This window comes from Amblyomma maculatum, chromosome 3 (genome assembly GCF_055883805.1).
Source record: "Amblyomma maculatum isolate TAMU_Amacu chromosome 3, ASM5588380v1, whole genome shotgun sequence".
Taxonomy (NCBI): Eukaryota; Metazoa; Arthropoda; class Arachnida; order Ixodida; family Ixodidae; genus Amblyomma; species Amblyomma maculatum.
The window spans coordinates 35,518,278-35,537,307 of NC_139346.1; the positions used below are offsets into that span (position 1 = coordinate 35,518,278).

Here is a 19,030-nt window from a genome sequence, read left to right on the forward strand (position 1 = left end):
GTCGTTTTCGCAAGCAAGCTTCGGTGACGTAAAGTCCTTAGGGGCAGGCTACACTGCTACTCACTTCTAAGCAGTGTTGACGGAGTCCATTTCAGTATTAATTGATTCCCCAACTTTGAATCACTGGCGGGGAAAACAAATAATGTTGCGTTAAAATCGCTCAGTAACCATGCAAAAAACCGCTAGTTTCTTTGGAGTACTACACTATCACTTGCAACTTAGCAATTATGTTTACCTGCACTGCATTAACGAGAATATCCCGCTAATAGGGATAGCCAACGCATTCCAGGCTTTCAGTCCGAAGACATGAGAAGGCTGCAAATTGATTTTGAAGAAAACATTTGACTCATTTTGAACATGAAGGAAAAACAAAGGTTTTATTTTCACTCAAGGCGAAATCGGAGAAGGAAGAAACCGTCGAGATATGCAGCATTTCCTCTAACAGCTGGCAACACTGGAAGAAGGCACTCTTCTGGGTGGGGACAGAGAAGCACAATCGGGAATAAAACAGTCAACAGTGTATACCACATACGCGTACCTGCCCGGCCTCGGGGTATGCGCGCACTAACATGCGGCACCGGATCGACGCTTTTGTAAAGAAACGCCCACACGCATCTGTATTTACTCCCTTCTGAGCGCGAAGTGCTGGCTAGAGGCCACTGTTCCATGCCCATATATATACTCTACATATACTCTGCGGTGCATAGCTCCGAAACGAGACGGTCTTAATATTGACAAGGACATGGTAGTTTGTATAATGTTTGTGTATAAGTATATAAACGCGGTTTTAAATGGAATGTTAGAGCACGCGCGTGCTGCTCGTGCCCCTTGGAACCAGCCATGAGGAACTGAAGAGCACGTGTCCGAGTATGAGCTCCGCTGTACCGTACACATCCTAAATTGATGAAAGTTATTTCTCAGCGCATTTAACCGCGCGGTGACAATCGAGAAAACAATAGGTCTGGTACTTTCCGAGACGTCATTCTGCGAAGTCCGATGTACTAACTATACGAAAGGCTTACAGACGCAGCCTTTCAGAGAGTCCGCCGTTCACTGTTAGTGGTTTGGGATGCGCGTAAAATGTTAGAGCGGGCGTCCCACACAGATGGAAGGCTGCGGGCTGCCTTATCCAGTTCTCAGCTCGAGGTCATTAAAAACATTGGAGACTCAATGCTCTGAGCTGGAAGAGCGCAGTAGTATCTTGGAGCCTCTTTCAACCAGAATCGCTTTAATATTTGCTACAATGAACTGCCTATTGTCTACTTCGAAAACGTGGCGACACGTGTCAGGCATGTTGCAGAGACTGCAGTGCATGCTTGCTGTTTTTGCTAAGGCGCTGCCTGTCTATATTAAGGCGTGAAACCATTCGCCACGTTACTACAGTCTCGGTTTGTCTCACGATGAACAGATACTGGATTTCAGTAGGCTTTAGGCACAATATGTCGTCGTAAATCATTATGAATGAAAAATATTTTATGGGTGGGATGACACATAGGGAGATGAAAGCGAAAGAACAACGCCAGGGGACATTGAGTCGGCTGCCTTTTCCGTGTTTCGTTCAAAAACCATACCGCAGTCTACACAGGTGCCCAAAAGGCATCAGGAGCAAGTCTACGCGTCGCGTCTAGTGACCCGAATTCGTAGCTGCGATGCACCTTGCACGGACTGGCGAACAGCGATAATAAACCTAAATCGTCCATTCTCTAGGGACAGCTTGGGACAGCACACAAGGCGGCAGGAGCTCCCCACATTGAATTAGGCTCTATTCAGTCTGTTTATAAGCATTCTGTTGGCAGCGGCTGAGCACCGGGTTTGCGAAATCTGGAACATTTCTTTCCGCTTTGTGCACCTACGGAATCACCCATAAATATGATTCTATACACATGCACAAAGCTCTCAACATTCAAATCAAACGGTCACAAAGCAACCATGGCAGCTGGTCTTCGACGACACAAAATGCTCTTTTTCTACTCCCGCTCAGGGAAGAACAAATTTTGATGTTTGTTCAGTTGTGGATGTGGACTTCGTAAACACATGGAGGAGGCGGAATTCACGCCTCCGAGCGTAAAATTTCACCGCGCACTAGCGCCTCCCGCATGAAGGCGTCCAAACATCGCTAAGATTGCGAGCGCACGCCTGCATTGTCTCACTCGAAGATTGAATCACAAACGATCATGACACGCTAAACTCGTGCCCTTCATTAAGCGAAAAGGCCGCAAACATAGATCGCCGCATCGCTCAAGGCATCCGGTGTTAGTTCGCGCCGCTAGTTAATAGTCAACATGAAGGGTGACGCAAGAAATGTTACGATACACATGAACACATCGAGACGAACACTGTACACAAGAAGCGCATCGTTCTCTCCTCTTGGCTCTTTTTCAACTGCGGAAAGAGCGTAGGTTAGCAACACGCGACTTCCTCCTTGAAGCGCACTGTGTGACGCAGGGTAGCAGCACTTGCTTATCAGAAAAAAAAAAAAAAAAACCTATAACGATAATGTCCTTTGCTATGCACTGTGCCAACAACGAGCGACAAGATTAAGTAACGGGCAATGGCGATGACGCGAATGGTGTGGCGGCAAGCGGGCGGGCACCCGCCAGGTGGAGACGTCTTCGAGCAAAGGAAGCAAGGGGGCCCGCCCGCCCGCTCAGTGCTCGTTGATGAAGTCGCTGGCGCTCGGAGCGCCCTCTGGTACACAGCTTGTGACCGGATCGGCGAAAGGAAGATGCAGAAGTCCTGAGGAACTAGTGGGTCAGCTTCGGTGGCCTCACCTGGGGGGAGCAGAAAAAGAGATGCATAACTTGGTGTTTTGAGGTATCACCTCATTAAAAAAGTAACCTGCTGCAAAACTGTGCGTAACAGCACTTACTGAAATGCTTTAGTATTTGTATGGATTAGTGGAAAAGAAACGCGAATGAATAGAGCGGAGGATTCAGGTCCATATAAGCGCGTGGTTATATGGATCTGAATCCTCCGCTCTGTTCATTCGCGTCTCTTTTCCACTAATCCACGACCACTGACCACGAGATACGCATGCGATTGCTGAACGGTTATGCATTGCAGTTGATGGCAATGTGCTGACGCCATTGCAAGTTAGGTAGCTGAGCAGCGGTATATGTGCACAATTTGTGTTTCCAACTGCTACCAGCCACTGGAGGCTCTTTTTTGTCGACTGAGCACATGTGATGCAGAATACGGACTGCATTCGCCGGGACACTCATCAATAGCGCCATTGAAGTAAAACCTATCAGCGTCACGCGATCAATAAAAATGACTGAAACATTTGCAGCCATTACTATGAAATCAGGCCGATGTGGCTACTAATTACTGTGGAGGCCGGGTAGCATACCTGTAAAAACCCTAGCGTATAACAGCTTTTTTCTGCAGTCAATATGAATCGGTATGCAATTTTGTATAATGTATCAAGCAACCTTCATATACATTCCCCATACGTGCATTCAAGCCGGCTAGAGCATCATCTGGCGCCAGTTTCGATCGCTTCATGACAGGCCTGTGACTGGTCCCGGTTTTTCGCAGAATATATCTGCATAGTTTATTTAGTTCTCGTACGAACTTATTCTGCGAGTGTCAAAGCTGTTGTAATGTCATCAATTCTATCATTTTTGAAGGCAGCCTAGATACCACAACCAGTTCTGGAATACAGCTCAATACCAGTTGTATAAAACTGAATAATGAACCAGGAGATGCCTCTAAAAGTGGATCCTTAAGCCAATAACGTCGACAGATCTTCATGACACAATGGTTAAACCGATTAAAGCGGTGTGGAACCTCTTCAATCCAATACACCCTATGATGTCGCGTTAGCAAGTCTAAATTAATTATCTAGACGACATGTGAACCAGTGTGTGAGAACCCCTTTGCAGGGGCATCTGTTGTTTTGTCCTTGAGATTTATCCGACTACAGCATTGTGCCCTGGAGTTTCACCCAAAAGATTAAGGTAGTATATCATAGGACGTTGTTATCTAGTAAATAATGCCTAACGACAGCTTCACTAAAACAGCTGGGCTTCAGATAATCATTCCATTAATCTAGCGACAATAATACCGTTCCGTCTTTCGGAAACCTAAAATCGCAGTTATTCAAGTAGTCAAGAAATGAGGAGTTTGACATTTCAGGATTATCACAAGTTATTTCTGTTGCCTTTTAACCTATTCGATGACTGCATTTCTTTTCTGTTCTTTATAATGCCTAACAGTACACAGTTCGAGCAAACTGCTGACTGCCGTAATTTCTCTTGTCAACCTATTTGGTGACTGCAAATTTTGCTATCCTTTTTACAATTCCAACCGAACACAGTTCCAACAAACTGCTAACTAGCTTCACTTTCTACCAAGCTCTTGTCAGAAACCGCGGAACCACGCATACCTGGCGTAGGCGACGTTGTCGTCAAGCATCATCATGCTTCCGTAGAGGGAGCTGGGCGGCTGGAATTGGCTGCCTCCGTCGTACATCTCAAGCGGGTACAAGTCGGCGCCCTGCACTTGCACTGACCCGGACCCATCGGAGGCGAGGTCGTCCGTGGAAAGACGAGAGAACTGGCCGTTCAGCTTTTTGCTTGTCGTCAGCGTGCCCTGGGAACCTGTGAGCGAAAGAAGGTACAGGCGCGACCAATCGCTACAAAATCGCCCTGGCACTACATGGTACGCGGAACGGTATTCTGTACTCAGGGCGACTGCATGAGTAGCCCTATTCCCACCACGATGCTAGCTGTCACCGCTATTAGCGCAAGTGCTGCATGGGCTCAAGCACTGGCTGGCGGCAATCAGGAAATGGGCTGTTTCGTCACCTGGAGGCCGGGCCTAGGCTTGAAGTCGCGGGCCTGAGCCGGGCCAAGGCCGGGCTCGGACGCACACATGTACGGCTTTATTACGCGGCAGAGTAAAAGTCTATAGTGTTGAACAAAATACGGTTTTGGCGTCGCGGTCGTCGTAGTGACGAGAAAATCTCAATCGGTCGACAGGCTCATGACGCCACAGCCACGTGATCTCGCGCGGAAATTTTAAACATACCATAACGCTCCCGTAAGAAGTAATGTCGCACATGGAATTAAAGTGATTAAAGCATGACATGTAATAGAAATTCAAGGTCACAACTTACGACATAAATGATTTAACTTTTTAAATTAACTGAATCGTGTTAAAGAAAAGCATTAAGATCACTCTGTGGAACCTGTGCCCGGCAGATGCTCCTATACGTGGCATCAGCATTCTTCGTGCGGAGTAACTGCATTGTTCGATTTTAAGGCGAAAACATTTAATGGCTCATAACTCGCTAGCCAGCTTGTCATACGTTAGCAGCGAACGTCCGCGAGAAGTGTCCCCCTTTTTCGCGAGATTCCGCGGGATTCCAGTTGTCAATACTTATGACGTCATAAAAAAAAATGCTGCCTATATCAGGAATTGATGCTCCATACCTCTGAATCCCAGCAGAGTGCTTTAAACAACTGCACCCCGCCCGGGATCGTGAAACACACATACTGTTCCTTGTCTACCGTAAGGATGATAAGATGATAGTAGCGGGATTTCGCGTTTGACAGATACTGCGCCTTTTCTTTCCTGTAAACGAATTATAGAACGCAGGTGAACTTTGATTTGTTCAACGTCCCGGGACGCTGGTTGTGTTCAACGAGGGACGCGCGATGTACCGTGTGCAGAAGCAATGCTCAGGCTTTCTCATTTCTGCACTGCTGATTCTGGAGTGCTTTCGGAATTTTTTCAATGCGGAAGCACTCCAGAGGAACACAATCAAGCCGCTATTGCATCATGCTAGAGATTAGGTGCCCTCTTTATTTTTTATTTGGCGCCTACTAACAGCGACGAAAAATAAACAGCGCCTTATACTTGTTGTAGCTGTAGGAAGAAGGAAAAGAAAACGCATGGGCCTGCTACTGGATCCGTAGCTGAGCCACCTCCGCTGATTTACGGATTGATTTATAGAAAGGGGAAAGGCGCGGTAACTGTCTCACTTGTTTTCTGGAAGGGAAGAAAAGGAGGAAGGTGGGAGTGAAAGTAGAAAGAGAAAGAGGAGCCGTAGTGGAGGGCTACGCGGTAATTTCGACAACCTGGAGATCTTTAACGTGCGCTGACATCGCACAGCACACGGACGCCTCTTCGTTTCGCCTCCATAGTAGCGCAGCCGTCGAGGTCGGGTTCGAACCCGGGTGCTCCGGCACAGTAGTGGGAAGTCTTACCACTGCACCACCCCGGCGGGGCCCCCCACAAGGAAGGGAGGAAGGTGGGAGTGAAAGCGGAAAGAGAGAATAGTGGAGGGCTCCGAAGTAACTTTGACCACCTGGGGCATCTTTTAACATCCACTGACATCGCACAGCACACAGAAGCATCGTTTCACCTCTATCGAAATGCAGTCGCCGGCAGTCGGGATCGAACCCAGGTATTAGTCGGGAGTCTTACCACTGCACCACCGCGGCAGGGCAGACGCGGAAAATAAAGCAAATTATGCAGCACGTTTTCAATGCAGATGCATATTGTAACAAAACAACTTCATAAAATGACGTCCTGTACACGCGTCACCATACGTTAAATGCTATGCAGTGCAGCCATTGCCATACTGAACAGCACAGTGATGCCTACCGTAGAAAACGGGCGCCACGGTCGGCGCCGTCTTATGAAGCGTTCCGTAGACAGAGGGCGTGTAAGGTGGACCCCTAGGCTGCAGACGTGCCTTGATCTCCTGGTCACGGGCTTGGCGTGCCAGCTTGTTGTACAGGTACACCTTCCGCAGGTACAGGCACAGCATCACTAGCGTGGCACAAACCAGGTTCGCAACGGCGATGGTCGCATCTCGGTAGCGGGTGGGCAGCTGCATTCCGGTAAAACACTTCCTCTTTACAGTCGCGTCAGATTCAGCAATGGTCATAACACGTACAGCATGAAAAAGCAGGTTGATTGGCGAACTTGAGGCGAGCCTGGACGTTTTCGAGAGAATCCAACTTCTCGCAAATACTCTAAACAAGTTAAAAGAATAGCACGTCTTGTCCCATTCGACTGTATTGCTCGATGGGCCGAAGTTGTGTCCATTTAGTTCTTCAGCTTTAGCTTTAGGCTACATATTCTCATCTGACGGAACCTATCACCTAGATGTGCCCAGCAGGGTACCCTACCAAGGAAAATTAAATTGTCCTGACAAATGCACAAAGCTATATGAGAGACCAATGTCTGATAAATAAGAATTAACTTTAGTCGCCGTGAGTGGAGGATGCGGGTTGGAGGTCACAACCCTTCACAGTTATGGCACAGCTCTACCGGTTCTGCTTCAGCACTCAAGATACAGGCCTTCATAAATTACCGCAGCGGAATATGCGTTGCTGCAGTTTCTTTGCATAATTTAGTCCACATCAGTTAACCGCTGTGGAAAGAGCAATCATTGCCCCTTGCGGAATGACGCACCTGCGTGCCCAGCACTGTCCATGCGAGCCAGGCAAGGGCCACCGAGACGCAGCAGGCGAGTATCCACCGCGACTCGCCGTTGTTCTCACGGCACGGCCACGTCAGCACTGAGAACAGGATTGTGACGGCCAACAGCAGCATGACGTACACCATGGAGACGACCAGTTCATCCTCGAACGAGGCTGGTGGCGCACACCGCCACACGCGCTCGTAAAGGCCGATTCGGGGAGGCATCAGCACTAGCCAGGCAGCCGTGAGGACAACCTGCAAAAGAGGAAGCATATTCACAGAGCGAGCAATGTAACTCGCGCGCGCTCAGCCACATCAGCAAGAAGAGTGGATTAAAGAAAAAACTATTTCGGCCGTAGGGCTAAGGAACAGGTGGAATCAGCATTGTACCAGTCTATAAACGTAGCAAGAGGTGGTCTTTGACAGAACGGAATGTATGTAAGAGCACACCATGAGAAGTAGGAACTGCATCAATGCACACGAGCCAATTTTGAAAATTCGAAACAGCGCTTATACATTTAGGTCCTCAGAAGATATAACGCAGTGAGTTCAGCTAATGCCAGGGCAGGCAACCGAAAACTACTGACGTCAAAATCTCAATCGCTACCGTGTGCCCCAAACAATACCTGCCGCCCATGTGCTTTGTTCACATCACTTTGTAAACCTTCATTAGCGCAATATTTATAGAAGGGAGAACCATCGGTACTCAAGAAAACTGCTTATTTTTTCAGAGAACAGCAAAGACTTTGTGCCCGCAGTCCGACTTGAACGGAGACGAGAAAGCAAATGCGATACAAGCTGCGACCCATTGGCGGTACCAACTGTGTTTGCTCAAGCAGGAGCGTTGATGAAACGAAGAACCAAGTGCATTCCCAGCGAAAGCAGACCACTAACACTAGTGCTGTTTACTGTGTCGAGTCAGCACGCATTTATTTTTGCTTTGAAAAACTTCTTATTAAAGGTGATGAAACTATACAAATGCCAAGATAGATCGCTACTAGTGCTGCTCACACACCTGGATGACAACGAGTCCGCAGGCGACAAGCAGCAAGCCGGCGGGGCTGCTCAGCTGCGTGGTGTCGTGGTGCATGCGCTGGTGGTAGCCCATGAGGCGCCACGTGTTGAGCACCTTGACGAGCATGCCCGAGAAGACGATCGAGTAGGCGAGCCCCATCAGAAAGCGGCGCACGCCGCAGCTGGCCTCCGTGGCTCCCACAACGAAGGCGAAGTTCACCGCGTACAGAGCGAGCAGGCCCACCTGCGAAAAAGCAGTGGCACGGGCGAGCGACGTCATTAAAAAATGCGGAAAATTTTAGCTAGAATTGTAATATCCTGCAAAATCTGAGTTGCACAAACTTTCTGCGGCTATGGGACTGGTGCTTTGCAGTTTCAGCTGTACATATGGCGCCATCTGCAGTCGCCACATCAAAACGTAGGTTTAATCGTACTTGTGGAGCCATTTGAGAGCCACCGCGTCAGATAGGAGTTCAACCTTAATTAAACCTGGTAAGTAGTTAAGGCGCTCGGATACTGAACCGAAGTACCAGGGTTCGAACTCGACTAGTTAAAATCGGCTCAGACTGTATTTCTGTGTGAAATGACTGGAAGCGGTCATGGTCAGTCATAGGCTTTATCTCTCTCTGTTGGCTAACGATTGAAAGACCCGTCGGGCAAACTCCGTTAGAGCCGTTATACCAGAATTTGAATTACCCGCTCGAGGCCACTTCGTCGTGACCTCACCAAAAAGCTGAGCCAATCAGAGCGACGGTACAAGCGTTAAAGCTATTTTAAGCGTTAAAACATTAAGCTAGAGTATTCTCGCTGCATGCAGTTGTTGACCGACCTGACCTACGCTGAATAGAAAGAACTTATTTTATGACTGTACGAGGCCCAACAGTAATTAGGTTTTATAATGCATCCTGCATTTCTGTTAGCTGATATTTTGACGTTTAAAGGCTTTGGAAAATGCCGTTAAATTAACAATATAAGGAATTTATGTACACTCGCAAGCGCCAAAATACTGTTTACGTTTTTTACAGCCTCCCTCGCACGTGACATGCAAGCCATGAAGACCGGCATATATATAGACATGAAGACCGGCATATAAGAGAACATTGAATGCGTCGCAATAGTTTTGCGAGCGCTAAATCTAGGTCATTAGTGGCACGGCTTCAAAGCTATAGTTGAATTGTTAATGCATGTTGAAAACTGCTGCAGGACACTGCTGCGAACAGCAGCGTAGACAGCAGTTCTGAATTCTCGCTCACCAGTATCATGTAGCCCAGCACAGTGGTGCCCACGGTGACAGGGAACGCCATGAGGAAGTAGAGGGCGCAGATGATCACCAGCACCATGCCGAGCAGAGAGAGCGCCGTGACCACGATTCCCCACACTGTGCGGAAGTTGGCCGTCAGGGATTCGCGGTGCTGCCGCAGGTACTCGTTGTCCGTGGCAGCCGCGGTGCCGGCCGCGCTGGACGCCGGGCAGCGCTCGTCGCAGTCGCGCACACACGTCGACATGGGCGCCACGCCGCTGAAGAAGTCCACCTCGTCGTCGTTCACCCGGAGGACCTTGTTGCGGAACGAGCCCGCCTGCCAGGGATGCAAAGAGGCCCAGATAAGCAAGACAGTCAGAAATGCGGACTATTTCCAGTGTATGGACGTAGCTGTTGAAGTCTTGGTGCCTTGGTTTGGTTTCCGAGGTTTAACGTCCCAAGGCGGCTCAGGCTATGAAATAAGCGTAGTGCAGGGCTCCGGAATTATCGATCACATAGAGTATTTTGACGTACACTGACATCGCACAGCGCACGGGTGCCTTGCTTTTAGACTTCATCGAAATGCGGCCGCCGCGGCTGGGATTCGATCCTGCATACTTGGGCACATCAATTGAGCTCCCTAACCACTACGCTACCACGGCGGTGCTTGAAGTCTTGTTGGCAGTGTCTTCAAAGCGGGATCGCAGTTGAAAAAAAAGAAAAAAAAAACACTGCTGGACGAATTACGATAAAATTTGCACGGACAGCGAAGTTTTCTTCAGATATTTTGAGATCTTTTTCACATGACGGCACACACGGTAACTTACGTATTGTGGTTATAGCTTAGAGAGTATATGCGGATAACAATAATCCGCGGGTTGGCGGTATCACGGGTTAGCGATAACCCTGTAAGAATAAGTCCCATGATTTCTGTCTGCTTTCTTCTCCAAGCTATGGCGGCCGCTATTACGTCGCTGAAAACTAAGCACTGATCTTCGCGACAGTAAAACAAAGAAATTTGCGAGGTACAGCAGGCTTAAGGCCGGTTTTGCAACACTGCGAAAACATCTGCCAATGCACTTTGACTTAGGCTTAATTGTCCTGACCTGCTATTCCCAGTTACAGCTGAAGGACAAATTATTGACTGGAGGAATGATTCTTTTTTGGTTAAAGCACAAGAATAGTACTAGCGAGTTCAATATTACTTGCGACCTGAAAATGTACGAGCAGTTACGCCCGTTAAGAAGAAAAATTATTCTTACATCCAATCCATGTCTGTGTCTGTCAAGTTCGCTGAGTGATAAATCACTATATTAATAACCACAACTTCCCATAACCAAAAGTGAAATTTAAAAGCTTAGAGAAGCTTCTCCGTAATAAATTCGCAAATAACTTTTTCATAGTCACTTGGAGTTTGCATCTACTTGCTTTTAAATATGCAACCTTTAAATTAGGGTCCCACTAGCTGCAGTGAAAGCGACATGGCAGTGATCAGAACAAGCGTATAAAATCGTGTACATTCGACCCTAAGTTCAGCTGTCGGAGTAGCCTGTCGCTCTATTCTAGGGTTGGTCAAACTACGGCTCGCGAACCGAATGCGGCTCCTCGCGGGTCCAAGTGTGGCTCACGACTCTCAGGCATCTGGACCACCCCCAATCGATCCCCTTCCCCATATTCTCTTTCTAATGACGCCCATCTTAGTGTTCCTTCCACTTAATTTATTTATGCAGCCACTTACACCTGTGACGCACTCGTCTCAATAATGAAAGCGGCGTCAAAACAGTGGGCAACCCCAGCAACCACGTCATTCCAGCCACATTTCAAGGTGGCTTTCTTCAAGAATGGCCATTGCAATACACAGCCAAAGGAGCAATCGCGACATGAGTGGCATTCAGTGTGATCCCGCATCTGTTGGGCGAAATAAAGACTGCTACGTCCCCTTTTTTTCAGCGGCTGCTGACTAAAAAGTTCATAGCTCTTTGCATATGCTTGTCAGCCACCGCTACTCTGTTCCGTTAAGTGTATCTAAAAATAACGCCCGCTTGTGCAGACCGGCGCAGCAGCCGTTGTTTTCGCTCGCAGGTGGGACTTACGTTTTGGTAGGTGTAGTTACGAGCGCTGCTTCCGTTCAGTTTAAGAAGGCGATAGCCGAACGATGTGACAATGGAAGGCTGGCATTCAGAGCAGCTTTCGGGGTCCGTGCCGAGCAGCTCAACGCTGACCTCGCTCCGCAGTGCGCTCTTTTTGCACCCTTCGAGACTTTCCAGACCACCCATGAGCGCTGACGGGCAATTCTTGGCCACATGAGCCCGCAATGCCTTTGCAATTCGCGTCACCGTGTTGACTGTGTGAAACACGTAGCGGTCCTGTCGAAGTTCCGGCCTCCAAGTCTCACGGCCCGTGCAGATGCGGCCGAACTGCTCGTGCACCCGATGAGCGTTCGGCAGGCGGCATCCAAACTCGAGCTGCCAGAACTCTTCGAACCAGACGTCCGGTATCGGCTCGTGCCTTCCTAGAGTCAGCGAAGATACGAAACGGGCGTAGTCAGGAAGCGGCTCGTTTTCTAGTTGCAGCGAGAAGACATCCACGTCGGCGCCATGGAGGACCTCAAGAAGCATGGGGCTGTCGCTGAAGCCCTCGGTGCCAACCCAGACGAAGCGTTCCAGTAACGAGGCCCTTCTTGCTGCGCCCACGATTCGGGCACTGACTTGCTTGTCCTGGGAGAGAACCACGACGACTCGGACATCGGGATCTGTAAGCTTCATGACCATGTCGAGAACGTCTTCTTCAGTGGCGTCTGGGTCGACCCTCTGAGAGTCGGCGACACACAGTCGGAGCCTCGCTAATGACTTGGTAACGTGATAGTAGGCGTCCTGGCCAAACTCATCGCCGGTGTAGATGAAGTATACGTAGCTCCAATCGTAATGACGCAGAAGGCCAAGCGCAGCTTCCACTTGCCATCCGACTGGCGGTAAGGTCTGAATTCCGACAGACTGGCTTTCCTGTGAGAATTTTGGAGTCCTGCTGGTTAGGACCAGCGGCACTCCGGCATTCTTCAGCACTGGTTCGACTTCTTCAGCCACCTGCGGTAATAGTAAGCAAGAACAGATGTCAACGCTTCATGATGCAACTAAGTTAGTTGTGCATAAGAGCTGTTACAATGTCACAACATTTTCTCCAAAACTTCAAAATGCACTAGTAACCATGTTAGACTTCTTACGTTCGCGGATGTAAGCATAAAATACCATCCAGGCCTAAGCAACAACAGTATGCTTTATTTGGTTTCGCTCCTCTGATATCTTGTAACAACTTACCATATGGAGTATACCTAATGCGAAAGCTGTTACTTATTCTATTGCTCCAAACTAATGCTTGTTCATGATGTATAGTCAAGCAGAGGCAGTTTCTATGACACCGTAAAAAAATTAACAAGATGACATTTCAATTACAAACTCGAGTGATAAGATGACAAATAGCTTCAAGGGAGAAGGCAAAAGAGCAGTAGGCAGGATGATATGGTTGCACATCTAACTAACCTTGGTCTCAAAGGTAACCATGGATACAAGCGGCTTCGCTTTGGCATCTCGCTGCGAAGACACCATGTAGTTGTACACCAGGGACTCAGCGCGCTGCGGAGTGCCGCAGGAGTCGAACACCACGGCGTCCAGCCGGAGGTCATCAGTGTGGTTCCGGTTGACCCGATCCAGGGCATATGCGATGGCAAGCATACTCTGGAACATGCCATCGTTGTGCAGGTCGCCGCAGGAGAACAAATCGGCGCCCCTGTGATGGACAGGCAGTACGGCTCCGATGGTCAGGCTTGGTCCTCCGTCGGCTGAAAGCATTACTTGAACGGCGGGATCCCGAGAAGCATCTTGAGAGCGCGGCGAGCGGCTGCAGTCGGCGTCAGCATCGCACGAAGAGTTCACAGTGTACGGCGAACGGCCTGGTGCAACTTCTGGCAGACTAGCGTTCATCTGCAGGCCTTCGTCCCGGTTGTACGTGCCAATCTGTCACAAAAATAATTAGCTCAATAAAAAAACAGGTGGAGCGTTTGATAATGTTTCCTGAGTATAAAAAGAAAAGTCAATGTTGTTCTGAGGAAACCTACGGGTCGGCAAATGATGTTGTAAATTGGAATACGAACATTGTCTAGCCACTCAGTTACAAAGAAATCATCCTTTCAAGAAATGTCATGCATGGCAGGGATAAAAATACAGGCACCGCAAGCGACTAATTAATTATCGACCTCGGAATAAGCCTCGGAGTTTGGAGCATCAGGTGATCGACAAATGAAACCTGACTTGTGGAAAATGACAGAAAGACGAATGTATAATAAACAAGCTTCCAGTCACCAGAATCGCTTTAAGACACCAAGAAATAAAGTAACTATTGTAGCATTACTTAAAGAAGCGTTAAAGGAGCATGTGAGTTGTTTGTCACAAGGTGGGTGCAAAAACACTACACTGCATAGACGAATGAGACGGATCCCGCTGTCAGCACCAAAAGTGGAGCTCTGCCTTTTCTCTGGGGTCGGATTCGTTTTTAACTGTTGAATTGGACGGGACAATTCTATTAATGCCACGAATTTCTTGTATATGTCTTGTAGCATGACTTTAATGCAAAAACACTCGTCCCCGTAAAACCTGCCCTAACCATACTCACACTTCACCTGAAAATGAACAGAATACTTTATGAGGAGGTATTGTTCTCATGTCTGAAGCATGCGATAGACATGAAGACAAACAGGGTAAATTAAACCTTGCATATTTTATCTATAGCAAACACATAACCCTGCAAGCTCTTACTGGATCTCTGCAAATGCGCAGGTAACAATAGAGCTAGGCTCTCCTGAATTGAAATGTGGCTTTAGGTCAAGGCGGTATTTCACGTCGCAGTCTTGTCCACCATAGTACTTTTAATCTATTCTTCTGCATTCCTAATAAGAAGGCAGAAAATCTTTAATAAATATTTTCGTTGCATACGTGCACATTAGAAGTCTATGTGGTGTGGATGATACAGGGCCGCGCCCCTATCGGGTGACACACCGTGTCAGGTGGCGCGTTAATCGTAGTGTCAGCACACGCGGAATGTCAGCGCGCGTGGGGGGTTCGGGTGCGGAGCGCCCGTGTGAAGTGCCCATGCCGCCCTCTCCATCGCTCTGATCATGCTCGACTACAGAGATCGTTTTAATGATAACAAGCACATTTTTCATGATCCTGAAGAGCTAGTGCAGTAAAGAGCATAGAAATAAACATAGGTCTAGCGGATACCTCCGCCCAAGCGATTCATTCTTTTTGCTTTCATTCAATGTTTGCGAAGTGCAAGTCAAACACGAAATACCGCCAACGGCAGCAGTTCATTTATGTGTCACTGAAAGTTGGAGCACAGTGATTGAGCAGACACAAGCAGTTGTATAGTGAAATGTACCGCCAACTCAGTGGCGAAGCACTGGATATAAGCTCAGTTTGGCATCCATCACTTGCCTGGGAGAACTCTCCCGGAAGTCCAGCCGCACCGGGACTCCGGTAGTAGGTCACTTGAACGCGGCCGTTGCCACTGTTGCCGTCGGCAAACTTGAAGATGGAGCCATCATGGCGGGTGATGCGCACGTTGCGAGTGAAGTTCATCACCATGTTCCGGTAAGACTCGTCCATGACTAGCTCGCACGGCTTGTCCTCACTGGGACACCTAAGGAAAGATCGGTAATAGGTGGGGTTAGAAAAACGCCCCATATATAATAAGCTTCCTGTAGCCGCGATCGTGCGCTGTGGTGATATTGGCGTGCGCCGCAACCTGCCCGCGTCGAGGTGCTGTGGTGATTTAGACATTTCGTTTGTTTTAAGCCGTTAGGTGTCCTTAGCTCCTTTCCAATTTTTTCGCAATCCGCAGGGCACGTGTTAAAAAATAGGACGCCTAAACGCCAACCATGCTTATTTTTCATCGCTGACTGTCCGCAGACGAGTCTCCTGTTAAAGCTAACCATACCAGCTGGCGGTTTCTGCTCCATCTGCCCAAGCTGCCCCGTGTGCTTGTGGCGCCAATACATCAGTAAATTACCCCACCAAATAATAAACTGGAAGACGCTTTCGCTTCGAGTTCCACACAATAGCGTTTAAACCCCAATGCTATAAACACAATGGATGGATGTATAAGGTTTTGAATCGCCAGTCTGTCGCGGCAGCTCCGTGCGATTGGAGGACCTTTCCAGTGAGCGCAGCATCGCAGGTAAACAAAGCGGAAATGTTATTTGCTCTCGCTTAACTATTACTTCCGTAATTAGTTTCTAATAATGCACCTACGCTATAGCTGACAGTTATAATGCAATGCACACATAAGGTCCACATTTATTCGGAGAGAAGCTATGCGGTTCTGTGGCGGAGTGGTTACGTGCTCACCTCGCACTGCGAAGTAACCGTGTTCGACTGCGCAGATTTCCCCAAAACGTATATTGCTCTTTATTGTTTTTTGATTTTAGCGTTGCGCCAAAACGACGACACCAGCTTTTCTGGGACAGGAAGCCCTCGCGTTAAATTGTGCATAGTGCATTAGCTCTTAGCTCGTTGCTCAGTTCCATCGCTATCGGCGTCTGCACCGACAGCATTGCTGGCACCTCCGTAACAATAACGGATTGGGAAAGGTTGAATCTCCGTTAAAGGGTGGTGACGTGGGAAAGTATAGAGCAGGCTCAAGCTGCAGATATAAAGAAACATGTTTCTCTCGAATTATTTGCATCACAAAACTTAAGGAAAAAGTATTACAGGACTGTAATTAAGTCTAATTAAGAGCGCAAATGGCGAAAGCCGCTTTACAGCACTTCTAACTGCATCGTCACTGTCATCCCTACAATCACCATCGTCATCAAGGTCGCTACTCTCATCATTACTGAATGCACCGTCATTGTCATCGCTACTATCATTCTCACACTGAACAGAAAAATTACGATCTGTACCTGACAAGCCCAGCGTGGAATAGTGGTTTGCGTGCTCGTCTGGTGATCGGACTGTGGTTCGATTCCTCGTCCAGTTGGCGCGAAAATTCCCTGCAAACACTCCCTGTCTACACCAGCTATGAGCCAAGAAAGGCGTTCGCCTTAATACTTCTATAGCTGCGCTCAACTTTCCCATGACCGAGTAAAGTGATCGTCAGGCAATTTTTGTTGCAAATCATTGTTTGTAAGGCCTTGACTGCTAGTAACGCGTCGAGTGCTTCTCGGAGCATTGTTTCTGTTCCTATTATCTGTGAGAAACGGTTACCATCATACAAGGATGAGGCTACCAAGACATGCTTCAGAACAGCCCTTGGAGCAGGAAAATGTGCGTTTTGAAGTAGCTATGGACCAGAATGTAACCATTTTTTATCAGAAACACCAGAATTTTGGAACAATTTGACAGCATGCAGTCAAATCTTACTTGCAAAGCAAGTATACTTCACTGCATGGACTGTGGACCGCGCTCCTAGTGTGAATTCATGAGAGTCGCGAACTGACAAGATTTCACAGAAATTACGTAGGATTACAACGATCGCCGCGAAGTGACAAAGTGGGAGAGGATGCACTGGTACTTTGTCCGTTCCGCGATGTTCTCAAGATGCGTTCCGCAGATGCCGCGTCTCTCATGGTACAGGGACCGAACAATATTGCAGCACTGGAATCGCAGTTGCCACTGGTTGATTGGGCTCTGGCCCGACGCTATGGGGCGACGCGCTGCGCTACGTCTCGCTCGGTGGTGACACCGCGCTGGCTCTTAATGCAGCCACAACATTGTTTCACTGCCTAACTAGCATTACCGCGCATGCCGATTCCACAAAAGGCGAGGCAATTAACTGGTGTGACAGCGTCTCTCATATCCTGAGTTGCTTTGGGACGTTAAACCGCACAAACCAACCAACCAACCAACCAACCAAGTTGTGAAATGCTGCAACCAGTGAGCGCCGTTTGGAATCCGCAATGACTGGCCGCGAGTTCAGGGACGCAAAAAGGTCAGCAATTCCTCAATATTCACGTTGATCGAAGAAATAGAGCGGTGCGAATGGAATAGCTATCACCACCGCTAACCATTTCTAATGCTCTGACACCCTTGGAATCCGTTACATGTGGGGGAAAATTAATCGTGTCGCGCTCTCCTCGCCTTTCTGGCGCAAGTTTGGCAAAGCATGACACAGAAAATTGCATTTTCATCAAAATGGCCCAACTGGCACAGCTGTCCGTCCCACCTCTGATTACAGAGTGAGTCGTGCGGCTTCGAGTGCACAGGAACCGTTTTTTTGCCGGGCGCTGAGAACGACCGACAAGTCTCCATACTTACCAGCTGATGCAGCGAGGATCCGTAAATGGCACGAGCTGTTTACAGGTGATATGGGCAAATGTACCAGTATAGATCGCGCGGGCATCTATTATTCTTTGATGAAATAATCGTCACGCGGATCAGCTTAACAGGTATACATTGATAATTAACCACTTCATCAGCGGCGTTTCGCGGCGATCCAAGGGGATAGACGAGGAGTCTGTCAGTACTGTCTACAAAGCTCGAATATCATGTTTACAGGTGCAAAAAAGGCCATAACGTAAGCGGGAGGATCGACAGTGCCAATGTATAGCCGATGCCGACAGCAGGGCTCGTCTCTGACGCTCGTGTCTTCTAGTTTCTGTATTCAGAGGCTTTATAGACCAACACCGTGTTCAAAACAAAGGGGGCACTCGCGGCTCCGCAGCCGCGACTTGGGGGCGAAAAGTAGGGTTAACGCCCATAGGAATACATGAACCGAAATATTCCAAAGCAGTTTTCTCATTTCACGGTGTACCTATGATGTCGTTATTCGGCACAGAGCAACCATGAACATCCTAATACAGATCATGAACATATGAAATCTCATTACTGAGGCAAAGTATTTTTAGAACACCGCGAAACGTATGGGGGTGCGAGTTCGGAGGGCGACCCTTAAAAACACATGTAAACAAAGCTTACCGCAACATTTGTCTCGTTTCGCTGGGCACCAGAAGTGGTGGCCAGTCCTTGAACGTTAGCCAGCACTTTGAAGTAGTGTGTGACAAAGTATGCTGTGTCATTGCGGAAGCAGTCTACTTTTAAAACTCCCCGAATAATGTGTGTTGTGAATCCGGACACCCCCAAAAGGCTCACTGCAAGCTGGGTGTCGCGAATCACGCAATTTCACTTACAGTCTGATATCCTGCAGCAAGGGGTAAATCAGCTTATAATACTGTCGCTCAAGTGATATATCCTAGACAGAATTACTTTTAAAAAGCAGTTATAAAACGCCATACGATAATATGGACCGAACGAGAATCGTGCATTGCAGCAGACGACGACAAAGGTGGCG

General features: G+C 48.2%; 1 protein-coding gene across 1 annotated transcript in view; it reads right to left on the bottom strand.

The window, feature by feature from the left end:
- Nucleotides 1-340: 340 nt before the first annotated feature.
- The window catches only part of LOC146194510 (uncharacterized), a 191,696-nt gene continuing 173,006 nt past the window's right edge, over nt 341-19,030 (bottom strand). The window contains exons 16-24 of the mRNA XM_084597449.1: nt 15,178-15,382; nt 13,228-13,701; nt 11,785-12,774; nt 9,705-10,028; nt 8,453-8,695; nt 7,429-7,692; nt 6,613-6,841; nt 4,388-4,601; nt 341-2,771 (exon numbers count right to left, since the gene is read on the bottom strand). Coding sequence (XP_084453575.1) covers nt 2,768-2,771; nt 4,388-4,601; nt 6,613-6,841; nt 7,429-7,692; nt 8,453-8,695; nt 9,705-10,028; nt 11,785-12,774; nt 13,228-13,701; nt 15,178-15,382 — 2,947 coding nt within the window. The 3' untranslated portion in view covers nt 341-2,767. The remainder of the gene's footprint in view (nt 2,772-4,387; nt 4,602-6,612; nt 6,842-7,428; nt 7,693-8,452; nt 8,696-9,704; nt 10,029-11,784; nt 12,775-13,227; nt 13,702-15,177; nt 15,383-19,030) is intronic.